Source organism: Drosophila serrata, unplaced genomic scaffold (assembly GCF_035046125.1).
Source record: "Drosophila serrata isolate PLE 108 unplaced genomic scaffold, ASM3504612v1 contig_165, whole genome shotgun sequence".
Taxonomy (NCBI): Eukaryota; Metazoa; Arthropoda; class Insecta; order Diptera; family Drosophilidae; genus Drosophila; species Drosophila serrata.
In genome coordinates this window covers 4,147,977-4,160,620 of record NW_028257063.1, presented here as the reverse complement: position 1 = coordinate 4,160,620, position 12,644 = coordinate 4,147,977, and the positions used below count along the sequence as shown (strand labels likewise).

The following is a 12,644-nucleotide window of genomic DNA, read 5'->3' as shown; positions in this document are numbered from 1 at the left end:
AAATAAATAGTGATAAGAAATTGGGCTTGAAGAGGCACGCTTTCTAATACAATATCTGTTAGAATTGTGCAATACGTATAAATAACACCTTAGCAAAGTTCAGAGTTCAAATGTGGACTTTTGATATACTGATGGGTCTCATAATCAAGTTTATTCATTGATGGTTAGCTTAGGGATATAACCTATTTTATTATTTAAACAATAGTTTGTTCTATATGAAATTAAATATATAGAATATTTTTCCCAGTGTAGTGCCCTGCTTGGCCACCAATCTAGGAAGAAGATAACTCTTATCAGTAATGGGAGCTCTTCTGAACCGATAATGTCTATCAAAGGGAATATGACGTTTTACAGGAATTAGTCCTATTACCATTTCGCTGTAGGTGAGATCCTCTGGTTAATTGATAGCCATTAGTTAATAAAAACTGAATATTAAATAAAAGATTTCAAGAAAATATTTATATTCAGAGCATTTTCATGATTACCAGCTTCAAGTTGTAATAATATATATCAAACTCTCTTAGTTTTCGAAACTACAAGAAGTAAATGACAAAAGGTGAATTTAAATAAAGAAATATACAAACGTATATCAAAACATGAATTAATGTAACTTACTTTTAAAGATATATTTTCAAAAGAATTATATTTTAATATCTATACAAATAATATTTAAAATATGTTCAATTTATTAACAACCTCTCTAAATTGTTTTAACTATAATTTACCAAGATAGTTCATGATTGATTCCCCCAAAAAAAGACGCCACCAGAGAGTTATGTTCAGAGAGTTCCATTTATTTCGCAATATTTTCGTTTAAACGCTGTTAGCAGCACTGACCACCCAGGGGCGAAGGACAGCCACATCGGCGTAGACACCGGGGTAGTTGGGATAGGCGCAACCGTAGCCCCAGGAGACAACACCAACAAGGACGGCACCGGAGACCAGAGGGCCACCGGAATCACCCTGGCAGGAGTCCTTGCCGTTGGCGTAGGCACAGATCATAGTGGACTTGATCTGGCTGCCGTATCCGTAGGTGGCGGAAGCACACTGCGACTGGCTCACGATACTCAGGTTCACGTACTGCAGCTGACTGGGGATGGAGCTAGAGCCGGAGGACTGAGTGCCCCAGCCGGAAACGGTGGCGAGTGCACCATTGGCCGGGTTGTAGTTGGCCAGGCCGATGGCCTTAATGGAGGAGGTGAAGCCCAGGGAGGAGCTCAGACGGATCACGGCGATGTCGTTGACCATGGTGCTGGGGTTGTAGCCCTCGTGGTTGCGGAAAGCAGCCACGTTGACCAGGGTGCCGCCGGAGTTCCAGTAGCTGGATCCAGCGCGGACCTTCAGGGACGAGGCGGACACGGACTGCAGGCAGTGAGCGGCGGTCACAATGATGTAAGAGGAGTAGATGGAACCACCGCAAGAGTGGCCACCGTTACGCTGCAGAGAGATCTGCCACGGGAAGGTGGTGATGCTGGTATCGTAACCTCCAACAATGCGCCCATCCAACTGGGGCAGGAGACCCTCGGGAATGGTGCCTCCCAGGGCGCAGGCAACAGCAGACAACAAGATCACGAACTTCAGCATGATAAGGATCCAATGAATCCACCTCTAAGAGGGATTCGCTCTTATAGGGGTCACACTATCTCTCCATGCGACGGGGGCAGCGAGATCCCATCGGGCAGAGCTGGATAACGCTTAGGGTGGACTGTAGAGTGGAGTGGAGCGATAAGCTGATTGATTCCTAGTATCGCTGACGGGCCGTATCTTAGCGAACGTGACGCACAACTTATGCCAGACTTTCCGAGGGGGATCACCGCTCTCGGGGAAGGAAGGTATATAAGGGTTTCTGATCCGGGGATCAGCATACAACCGATTAACATGTTGCGATTCGCGGTACTTCTCTCCGTTCTGGCCTGCGCCTTGGCCGGCACCATTCCCGATGGCATGGTCCCCCAGCTGGACGGACGCATCGTCGGCGGCTATGAGACCACCATCGAGGCCCACCCCTACCAGGTGTCGCTGCAGCGCTCCGGCTCCCATTTCTGCGGCGGCTCCATCTACTCCCACGACATCGTCATTACCGCCGCCCACTGCCTGCAGTCGATTGAGGCCAAGGACCTGAAGGTGCGCGTCGGCAGCACCTACTGGCGCTCCGGCGGCAGTGTGCACTCCGTCCGCTCCTTCCGCAACCACGAGGGCTACAACGCCCGCACCATGGTCAACGACATTGCCATCATCCGCCTGGAGTCCAACCTGAGCCTGCGCTCCACCATCCGCGAGATCCGCATCGCCGACTCAAATCCCCGTGAGGGCGCCACCGCCGTTGTCTCTGGCTGGGGCACCACCGAGTCCGGTGGCAGCACCATTCCCGACCACCTCCTGGCCGTGAACCTAAAGATCGTCGATGTGGAGCATTGCCGCTCCAGCGAGTTCGGCTATGGCTCCAAGATCAAGGACACCATGATCTGCGCCTACGCTGCCCACAAGGATGCCTGCCAGGGTGACTCCGGCGGCCCGCTGGTCTCCGACAACACCCTGGTCGGTGTTGTGTCCTGGGGCTATGGCTGCGCTGACGACCGCTACCCCGGAGTCTATGCCGATGTTGCCCACTTCCACTCCTGGATCGAGGATACCGCCCGCGATCTGTGAAGAGCGCAAAACAAAGCTCTTATCACTTGAAATAAAATCAATTGAATAGCACTCGTGTGTCTCTCTTGTTCCCCTGCCTCTTGTCCCAATTACGCCGTAGTTTAAACCCTTTACGGTTGGGACAGATAACACCCCCATTTTTTGTATAAAAGCTCCCGGCGGCGGCATGGAAGCAAGCACTAACCAGCACAGCTCACCATGCTTAAGATCGTGATCCTGTTGTCCGCCGTGGCCTGCGCCCTGGGAGGCACCATCCCCGAGGGTCTCCTGCCCCAGCTGGATGGCCGCATTGTCGGAGGTACCGCTACCACCATCACCAGCTTCCCGTGGCAGATCTCTCTGCAGCGTAACGGTGGCCACTCCTGCGGTGGTTCCATCTACTCCGCCAAAATCATTGTGACCGCCGCTCACTGCCTGCAGTCCGTGTCCGCCTCGTCCCTGAAGGTCCGCGCTGGATCCAGCTACTGGAACTCCGGCGGCAGCCTGATCAGTGTGGCTGCTTTCCGCAACCACGAGGGCTACAACCCCAGCACCATGGTCAACGACATCGCCGTGATCCGTCTGAGCTCCTCCATTGCCTTCAGCTCCTCCGCTAAGGCCATCGGTCTGGCCACCTACAACCCGGCCAATGGTGCCGCCGCCTCCGTTTCCGGCTGGGGCACAGAGTCCTCCGGCTCTAGCTCCATCCCTAGCCAGCTGCGGTACGTCAACGTGAAGATCGTGAGCCAGTCGCAGTGTGCTTCCTCCGCTTACGGATACGGCAGCCAGATCAGGTCCACCATGATCTGTGCCTACACCGCCGGCAAGGACTCCTGCCAGGGTGATTCCGGTGGCCCTCTGGTCTCCGGTGGCGTCCTTGTTGGTGTTGTTTCCTGGGGATACGGTTGCGCCTATGCCAACTACCCCGGTGTCTACGCCGATGTGGCTGTCCTTCGCTCCTGGGTGGTCAGTGCCGCTAACAGCGTTTAAGCATTTAGTCCGTGTCTTGGATGCTAATTTCATTAAATAAAACTTTGGAGTACAGAGCATAATATCTGAATTTGTATTGGATGGAGTAGAGGGTCTTGGGGAAAAGATTTTATAGGATTTTCCTAATAGGATCTTATATAACTCCCCTTAGTTTTTAAACCAAATACCCATTTAGTTTAAACATTCTTAAATTTTTTATAAAGTCTAAAGTATTCAACTTCTAGAAATCGTAGCTACTAGAGAAAGTTTAATTAAATCAAGATTTATTACAGCAAGGGAAGATAGGTATATGACGATACCAAACCCTTGTAACATTCTGAACTTATTGTCTTTCCACAACCTGAAAGTCTTGAAATATTCTACACCAAAGTGTGATGCAAATTGTGGATTTATTTTGTTTCATATTCTGAAAATTTAAATTACATAATAGATCACCCATCCGTAAACCCTATCACACCACTCACACAGTCCAACGTCACTGCCAGATATCTTTTCAAGGGCTCAAGGGTACTCACTTCCGTGATATCAAATGATTTCGAATGATTTGAAATGATTTCGCATGACTTAAAGTGATTTTCAGCGGTCTCAAGTGGCTTGGGGCATAAGAGTAAACATTTCCTGAGACGCTACGATGTATCTTATCTTTGGTTGCTTCGAGTGCATCGCGTGGCCAGAGTTCCACTCCATCTTCTCCATTGATAAGTTGAGGTGCTGATGGGTCTGGGACAGGTGCCTTAAGATTAATTACTACATATAAGAAGGGCGTTAAGGATAAGATTGCACAGATTTCAGATATCAGTTTTTCGGCCAAAGGAAATGGCATGTTCTACAGGCTGAACCGTGACTTGTAGAATTGCGTTTTATGAATCGATTGTAAGAGATCGAAAGTGATTACCACGTCGAAAGCAACAACAATTTGGGCAATAATCTTATATATTTTGCTGGCTGATAATGTTGTTTAGAAAACAAATTTTGTTATCTAAAAATTAATTGAAAGTGCCTGAACTTCATTGATATTTGCGGTTGATATTCGCCATTGTAGTTTTAAGACACCCCTTACTTATGGACGAAGGGTATACCCAGCCAGTCATTGAGTACAGGGACGTTACGCATATTATTCCTTTTAGGTTAATAGTTTTTTTAATGACACATTAAATGAAAATTCCAGGTCACTATAACTGATATTGCCTGGCCTTGGCCTGGGAATTATTAAATAGAAATAATAGAGGTGTGTCTTACGCAATACTCATGGTGAAACCCGAAGACACCCATGAGAATGTGCCATCTATATCTATTAACACCTGTTCAAGTGTAGACTTCCCTGACACGATAAGGAACACAATGATTGATAAGGCTGTCTGGATCATGGAGTTGATGGGTACTAGTGCCTTCGGGGCACAGAGTATGCTAATTCCCTGGCTCAAAAGATTGACCCATCGATAGTGTCAGCTGTCAATGGTCCACTCGTTGGACCTCGCAGAAGGTTATAAATACTGGTTGGAGTACATTGAATGCTTTAGTTTTCTGTCTACAGAATGCGAGGATTAATTTTGGCCTCTCTAGTCTGTCTGGCTGTGGCTTCCGCCTGGGCTGGAACCATTGGGGTTTCCCAGGGCGATCCCTTCGAGCACGAAGGTCGCATTGTGGGTGGCGAGGACACTACGATCGCTGCCCATCCCTACCAGGTTTCGCTGCAGACCAAGAGTGGCTCCCATTTCTGCGGAGGCAGCTTGCTCGACGAGGAGACCGTGGTCACGGCTGCCCATTGCCTGGTGGGCAGGAAGGCCTCCAAGGTCTTTGTCCGCCTTGGCTCCACGCTCTACAATGAGGGTGGCATCCGGGTGGCTGTTCGCAATCTGACCTACAACGAGAACTACAGCTCCCAAACCATGGAGAACGACGTGGGCATCCTAAAGCTGGCCGAAAAGGTTCAGGAAACCGAGGACATTCGCTATGTGGAACTGGCCAAGGAGACGCCAGAAACGGGAACCACTGCTGTGGTCACTGGCTGGGGTGTCAAGTGCTACTTCTGGTGCATGTCCCTGCCCAAGGTGCTCCAGGAAGTGTATGTGAGCATTGTGGACTGGTGTACCTGCGGATCGGATGCCTATAAGTACGGCGATATCATCTACAAGAGCATGGTGTGTGCCTATGAGAAGAAGAAGGATGCCTGCCAGGGTGACTCCGGTGGTCCCTTGGTGGTGGGAAATAACACCCTGGTGGGCATAGTGTCCTGGGGTTATGCCTGTGCCTCGGACGGATTGCCTGGGGTGTATGCCGATGTGCCAAGCTTGCGAGAATGGATCTTAGAGAAAGCCAAAACATTGCAATAAATTCGATAATCAGTGGGCATACTTCTGGGGTTTTTTAATAAGTAAAATGTTTTAAACTTTTCGGGTTTAATTTAGGAAGATTAATTTGTTTCTTCATTAAAAGTTATAGAGGTTACTGCATAGTTTTGGGGATTTTAGACAAATGAAATATTAGTGACAGGTTTTAAGCTTTCTCGGAAAGCCTTTAGAGTGTAAAAGAAAGCCTAAGAGGTCTATGAATCTAATTATAGATCATTTTTGAGATGAGAAATATCTATGTTTGATATATTTTCTATATGGTTCCTTACATCGATCCAAAAACCTCACCCATAAACACTGCCTCTCCGCTTAGTCACTCTCAAGCTTTACGATCCATATCATCGCTTTTGTATTGACCATCTTATCGGTCGCGTTAGACCTAAAACAATTTATTGACCAATTCAAGATATGGCAAAGCTTCTCGCTATTTTCTGACATCCAAACACAATCGATTTAGTCACTGATCGAACAACGAAATGATTAAAGTTCTGCTACCGATTTTCGCGGGAATGCTCCTGCTCCCACTGCTCGGCGTGGAAGCTCATCCCGAGACAGAGCTCAATGGAAGGATTGTGGGTGGAGCAGACACCTCCAGTTTCTACACAAAGTATGTGGTGCAGCTGCGCAGACGCAGTTCCACGACCAGTGCCTATGCCCAAACCTGCGGTGGCTGCATCCTGGACAAGGAGACTATTGTTACCGCCGCTCATTGTGTGTACAATCGGCTGGCGGAGAACTTCCTGGTCGTAGCAGGATCAGATAATAGCGACACCATGAATGGCGTTGTGGTGCGGGTGGAGAAACTGATACCCCATGAACTGTACAACGCCACCACTATGGATAATGACATAGCCCTGGTAAAGATCAATCCATCCTTGCCCCTGGTCACTTTCGACGACATGGAGGCCATTGAGCTGGCCGCCGAGGAACCGACAGTGGGTGCCACGGCCACCATTAGTGGCTGGGGTTACACCACCGAGGGTGGTCGCTCCTCCAATCAGCTGCAGCAGGTCAAGGTTCCAATTGTGGACTCCGCCAAGTGCCAGGAAGCCTACAACTGGCGACCCATCACTGAGGCCATGATCTGTGCCGGTGTTCCAGAGGGCGGCAAGGATGCCTGTCAAGGAGATTCCGGAGGACCTCTGGTCGTAAATGGCAAGCTCACTGGCATTGTATCCTGGGGCGAGGGTTGTGCACGTCCCAACTATCCGGGAGTTTACTCGAATGTGGCCCACTTCAAGGACTGGATAGCCAAGCAGACAGCAACTAAGTGAAGATGGAAATTAAGCTTTGTTTTTAAATGGAATAATCGATTTTAAATCAATATAAACCGCTGTTTGTATATTTATGTATCTGAAAACGGGATTAACTTAACTTGTTTTCCATGTATGATATTATAAAATTGAATAAAGTTTACATATAAATACTAACTTTTAATATAATGTAGCTTCTTGAACAGTCTAGCTTATTTCCTGTTTGCATTGCCTTTACTACCCAATTCTTCAAATAAACTGCAGTTATCAATATTTGTGCTATATATTCAAAGAGTCATACATATTTTTTATGGCTGTAATTGGTGTAAAGTTCAGAGCCTATGTAGTTAAGAAATTTAGAGGTAAAAATAAACTTAAACTGCTAAGTTATTCAGGTTATTAGTCCTGTAAAGACTATAACAATTTGTTGACAAATCCAAGTTTTAAAAACTCATAACTAAGCTAAAAATTCATTAATTTTAATTCGGATTGCTTTCCTATGTTAGTTTTTAAGAGGTTAACAAAGCTGCATACTCAGTTTAAAACCTAAAATTTTTGCCATTTTTCGGAAATTTTAATGATGTAACCCCTTATCATTTTTTACAAAAATCAACAAAAATTGAAAAAATTTATTTTCTTTAAAATATAGCTAGATCGACTCGCCGTTTAATTCTGATCAAGAATATATATGATTTATGGGGTCGGAAATGACTCCTTTCAGCGTTATAAGCTGAGATATAAAAACAATAAACCTTGATTTTTTTTTTCTAATATCTTATTCCCAGTCCCAGTTATTGAATTTTAAAATTCTTTTCAAAATAGGTCTGCTCTATCATCTGAAATCTATATACCATGGGAGTTTTATCCTCAAGATTTCTCTTTAAGATTCCAGAGAAAGTTAAATCTTAATTACCCTTAAAATTAAACCAAGGACTCTCCACTATTAAGAACAATCTCCTTTAAAGATATCTTTAGAACATTAAAGATCCAAAAACTCAATGAACCTTCAAGCCAATTAAAGGAACTTCTTAAAGGGACACAAAAACACCTACACCTTCTCAGATATACCAAAAAAATCCATCTCCAAACTATGCTGTTTAGTGTTATTTACCATAAAGCGTAATCACTAGCTATTGCGAATGACCGAGCGTATCCAGAATAAAATTTATGGTCTTTATAGTCGGTGTAGACCGATAGATAAGCCTTATTATGATCGTCCAAGCAGCTTTAGCCCTCAGTCCTCGACATGTCGCGTTCTTGGTTGGTTTACCTATCCGCTTTCCTCGCCTGCTGCCTGCTGGTCCGAGGTCTGCCCCTCCAGGAAGGTCAGGATGCTAAGAACGACGGTCCCGATGGACGCATCGTTGGTGGCTATGTGACCGATATTGCCCAGGTTCCGTATCAGATCTCGCTGAGGTACAAGGCCATCACCGCGCCGCAGAATGCCTACTCGCATCGCTGCGGTGGTTCCATCATTGACAGTGACAAGGTGTTAACGGCGGCTCACTGCGTCATCGGGACGGTGGCCAGTCAGTACAAGGTGGTGGCCGGTTCCAATTATCGCACAGGATCGGATGGTGTCATCACATCCGTGAAGGAGATCATCATGCACGAGGGATACTTCTCGGGAGCGGCCTACAACAACGATGTGGCGTTGCTCATCCTGGATCCTCCACTGCCGCTGAACAACTTCACCATCAAGCCCATTCAGTTGGCTTCGGAGGCACCGCTACCAGGAGCCATAAGCAAGATCAGCGGCTGGGGCACTACCTCCTCCGGCGGTTCGGCCTCCAACATTCTCCTGGCCGTCGATGTGCCGATTGTGAGCAACGAGGTTTGCGATCAGGATTACGAGGACTTTGGGGATGAGACCTATCGCATCACCGAGCAAATGTTGTGTGCCGGCAAGCGGGGCGTGGGTGGTGCGGATGCCTGCCAGGGTGACTCCGGTGGACCGCTGGTTGTCCGGGATCAGCTGTACGGTGTGGTGTCCTGGGGCAACCAGTGCGCCCTGGCCGACTATCCTGGTGTCTATGCTAATGTGGCCAATCTCAGGCCCTGGATCGATGCCCAGCTAGCTGAGCTCTAAAGCGTATTTCATAATTTGCCCATTTTATGATTCCTGTAAATAAATTGGTTTTGAAACCACGTGCCTTGGGGTTTTCCCTAATACCAAAAGTTTGATGTAATTAGTTTTTCCCAAGCGTAATCGGTTTATACTGAAGATTAGATCAACCTTGGACAGGTGGATTCGAGATTAAGTTACCTTTAAGAAATCTAAACTGAAAGTTGAAATGGTTTTCAGGGACCCTGAAAGTTGGCTAAGGTTTGCTCAAGAAATTGTATTAGAGTGAACCAAAGGTCGGTGTAATCATTCCTTTTAGGGAATTTATTAATATTTCCAGTCATTTTTTTTGTTTTTTTCTTGAATCAAACCCAAAAGATTCTCTTAAAACCTCTCTTAAAAACCTAAATTTATTTTTAAACAATTTATAAAACCTAAGAGCAAGCAAGCCTTGGATACTTGAAGATTGACTGAACATAGTCCGTCACTGGAACTCCATTATCTTGCTCGTACCCCTGTTTATACTTGGAGCTATCTCGAGGACCGGTCATTAAGCTAATCATTGAAGAGCCGCAAACGGCAAAAGGTGCCAAATCGAGACCCGTAATCAGTTCGATGCGAACCTCTCGCCCGGGCAAATCGGTGGAATCAGCGACGACCATGTGCATCCCACAGCCTCAGCTTAAAATGCCGCTCCTGCTCCTCCTGCTGCTGGCCATCGGAGTGTCCTCTGAGGCCCCGGAAAAGCCACAGGCCAGGATTATCAATGGAACCACCGTGGATGTGGCCCGTCATCCGTATATTGTCTCCCTGCGCTACCGTCGCAATGTGGAGGATAGCTACAGGCACGAGTGTGCCGGGGTCATCTACTCGGAGCATGTACTCCTCACCGCTGCCCAGTGCCTGTACAACCTGGAGGCGGAGACTAAGCTGCTGGCTGTGGTGGGCGCCAATACCCGCACCGGACCCGATGGCATCATCTATCCCGTGGCCAACTGGACGCATCATCCGAACTTTGACTACTACACCGCCGACTATGACATCGGAGTGCTCTTTCTGGACACGCCTCTGAACCTCAATCATTTCGGAATCAGCAAGGCAGTCATCCGGCCGGAGCGTCCGGCAGTGGATCGCCTGGCCACCGTGGCCGGTTGGGGTTATCGGGAGGAATGGGGTCCGTCCAGCTACAACCTGGAGCAGACCCAAGTGCCGGTGGTGAGCACGGAGAAGTGCAACGAGATCTATGGCGCTGGAGAGGTCACAGAAAGGATGATCTGTGCGGGCTATGTGACCGAAGGGGGCAGTGACGCCTGCCAGGGTGATACCGGTGGACCCCTGGTCATTGATAATCAGCTTGTGGGTCTGGTGTCCTGGGGACGTGGTTGTGCCCGACCCAACTACCCAACGGTATACAGCTACGTGGCCAGTTTTCTGGATTGGATTGAAGAAACAATTGCCGCCCGCGGAGCACAATAAACAATGGAATTTCAAAGCCAATTGATACGCTATCATTCCGGATAGAGCTACCTATTGGAATATAATAAAACCGTAATCAAACAAACAATATACAGTTGTGTTATCATGGGCTGTATCATGGTTGCTAGTGCTTATCTCCTTATGTAATTCTTAGGTATTAACTCGTTAAGAATGAATTGAAGAATAATAAAAGTTGGATACGCTTTTCAGTAAACCCTTGGTCAAAAGAAGCTTTAGGGTAGCTAACCCATGGAACTCCAAAGACAGAGTTGAGTTTTCCAATATATTCAATACAGAAACAATAAGTTTACAGGAATTCAATTTTACCCACATTATCGTAGGCAGCAGCTGTCTCCAGGATCCAATCGTAAACGTCAGGCACTGAGCAATAGACTCCGGGATACTTCTCGCGGGCACAGCCAGTTCCCCAGGAGACAATGCCCAGCAGCTCGTTGTTGTGGATCAACGGACCGCCAGAATCACCCTGGCAGGCATCCTTGCCACCGCCGGTGACACCGGCACAGAGCATCCGTCCGGTCAGCAAGATGGGGTAGGCCTTTTTGCAATCCGCGTGGTCTACCACATTGACATTGACCTTCTGCAGGACATCGGAGATGACGCCACCCTCGCTGGTGGTGCCCCAACCGGTCACTGTCACCGGTGTACCAGGCTCCGGACGCTCCTTGGCCAGCTGAATGGGTTGAACTGCCTCATTGAACTCGAATTCGCCGTCCACAATCAAGATGGCCGCATCGTAGTCATTGTTCAGGGACCTGTACTTGGGATGCATGATGATCTCGCGAACGGGCAGCTCCTGCTGGGGTCCTGTGGGGAACCAGATGTTGGACGAGCCAGCCACAATGGTCAGGTTCTCCACGGAGGTCAGGGTGTTTACACAATGCGAAGCACTGATGATGGTGTGGGCATTGAAAACGGTGCCACCGCATCGGTGGTTTCCCCTAAGCCTCATGGAGATCTGGTGCGGATAGTGGGTGATGTTGGTATCCTCGCCGCCGACAATGCGTCCATCCAGCTGAGGGACTTGCACATCCTCTCCATTGCGATAGACAGGATCTGCCAGGGAGCTGCTGCAAACAGCGCCCAGCACCAGAAAAGCGACCAAAATCCGTGACATTTTCGGAGGGAACTGAAGGCGAAAGCCATGCCATGTGTAGATTTATAGAATTCGCCTTATCGAGCAGGTGTAGATTGCGCTGGGATAGACCATTACTCGGTAATCTAACAAAATCTAACGATAGGAGTCTTAATCAGGGGAAAAGACATGGACAACGGGACAGGTCATAAATCTAGGCAAGTTACTTCTGGGCATTTCCCCTAAAAACAATAACTTTCTTGGAAAATCCTCGAGATGGAAGTTAATTTATAAATAATGATTAACTGATAAATAAATTAAGAAGTACCTTTAAAGAGTGGTAATAAAACTGCCAATAGAACTGCCACCTTAGATAGATGTCCTGCCTATCTTTTCCTCTAGCTCTTTTTTATTTTGACCCCAAAGTTAATTTCTAAAATTGTAATCACAAGTAATTTACTTACTAAACCCTTTCATTTTCTACCCAAAAGTATGTTACTTTCAAATAACAAGTAAAAAACAGTGTTTATTATTACTCTACATAATTCGATTTCTTTTATTTATTCTTAGTTTTAGGCTCTAATCTTAAACCCATTTACAACTGACGACATTACAAACTAAGATTGCACATTTCCGGCCCAAGACTGCTGACATTTATCACAATACGCATCCGTTACGATACTACACGATATATATTATATATTGATTGCACTTGGATATCTTAGGGCTTGGGTTCGTTGTCCTGTTGGTACCTGCACTTTGCGTATTGGATGCAGTTCCCCAGGTGT

General features: G+C 47.2%; 8 protein-coding genes across 8 annotated transcripts; 6 read left to right on the top strand and 2 right to left on the bottom strand.

The window, feature by feature from the left end:
* Positions 1-792: 792 nt before the first annotated feature.
* LOC110179367 (trypsin alpha-like) lies at positions 793-1,584 on the bottom strand. The gene has a single exon (XM_020946882.2). The coding sequence runs from the start codon at positions 1,582-1,584 to the stop codon at positions 814-816; it is 771 nt and encodes a 256-aa protein (XP_020802541.1). The 3' UTR covers positions 793-813.
* Positions 1,585-1,857: 273 nt separating this feature from the next.
* On the top strand, positions 1,858-2,700 carry epsilonTry (epsilonTrypsin). Its single transcript, XM_020946880.2, has one exon. The coding sequence runs from the start codon at positions 1,879-1,881 to the stop codon at positions 2,647-2,649; it is 771 nt and encodes a 256-aa protein (XP_020802539.1). The 5' UTR covers positions 1,858-1,878; the 3' UTR covers positions 2,650-2,700.
* A 111-nt stretch (positions 2,701-2,811) lies between these two features.
* Positions 2,812-3,680, top strand: LOC110179298 (trypsin alpha). Its single transcript, XM_020946784.2, has one exon. It carries the CDS (start codon positions 2,848-2,850, stop codon positions 3,616-3,618), a length of 771 nt encoding a protein of 256 aa, XP_020802443.1. The 5' UTR covers positions 2,812-2,847; the 3' UTR covers positions 3,619-3,680.
* Positions 3,681-5,152: 1,472 nt separating this feature from the next.
* Positions 5,153-5,972, top strand: thetaTry (thetaTrypsin). The gene has a single exon (XM_020946814.2). It carries the CDS (start codon positions 5,154-5,156, stop codon positions 5,949-5,951), a length of 798 nt encoding a protein of 265 aa, XP_020802473.2. The 5' UTR covers position 5,153; the 3' UTR covers positions 5,952-5,972.
* A 458-nt stretch (positions 5,973-6,430) lies between these two features.
* Positions 6,431-7,399, top strand: etaTry (etaTrypsin). Its single transcript, XM_086827313.1, has one exon. It carries the CDS (start codon positions 6,446-6,448, stop codon positions 7,241-7,243), a length of 798 nt encoding a protein of 265 aa, XP_086683439.1. The 5' UTR covers positions 6,431-6,445; the 3' UTR covers positions 7,244-7,399.
* Positions 7,400-8,464: 1,065 nt separating this feature from the next.
* On the top strand, positions 8,465-9,400 carry zetaTry (zetaTrypsin). The gene has a single exon (XM_086827386.1). The coding sequence runs from the start codon at positions 8,469-8,471 to the stop codon at positions 9,309-9,311; it is 843 nt and encodes a 280-aa protein (XP_086683512.1). The 5' UTR covers positions 8,465-8,468; the 3' UTR covers positions 9,312-9,400.
* Positions 9,401-9,874: 474 nt separating this feature from the next.
* kappaTry (serine protease kappaTry) lies at positions 9,875-10,851 on the top strand. The gene has a single exon (XM_086827385.1). The coding sequence runs from the start codon at positions 9,903-9,905 to the stop codon at positions 10,761-10,763; it is 861 nt and encodes a 286-aa protein (XP_086683511.1). The 5' UTR covers positions 9,875-9,902; the 3' UTR covers positions 10,764-10,851.
* A 181-nt stretch (positions 10,852-11,032) lies between these two features.
* lambdaTry (serine protease lambdaTry) lies at positions 11,033-11,911 on the bottom strand. Its single transcript, XM_020946811.2, has one exon. It carries the CDS (start codon positions 11,896-11,898, stop codon positions 11,071-11,073), a length of 828 nt encoding a protein of 275 aa, XP_020802470.2. The 5' UTR covers positions 11,899-11,911; the 3' UTR covers positions 11,033-11,070.
* Positions 11,912-12,644: the final 733 nt, after the last annotated feature.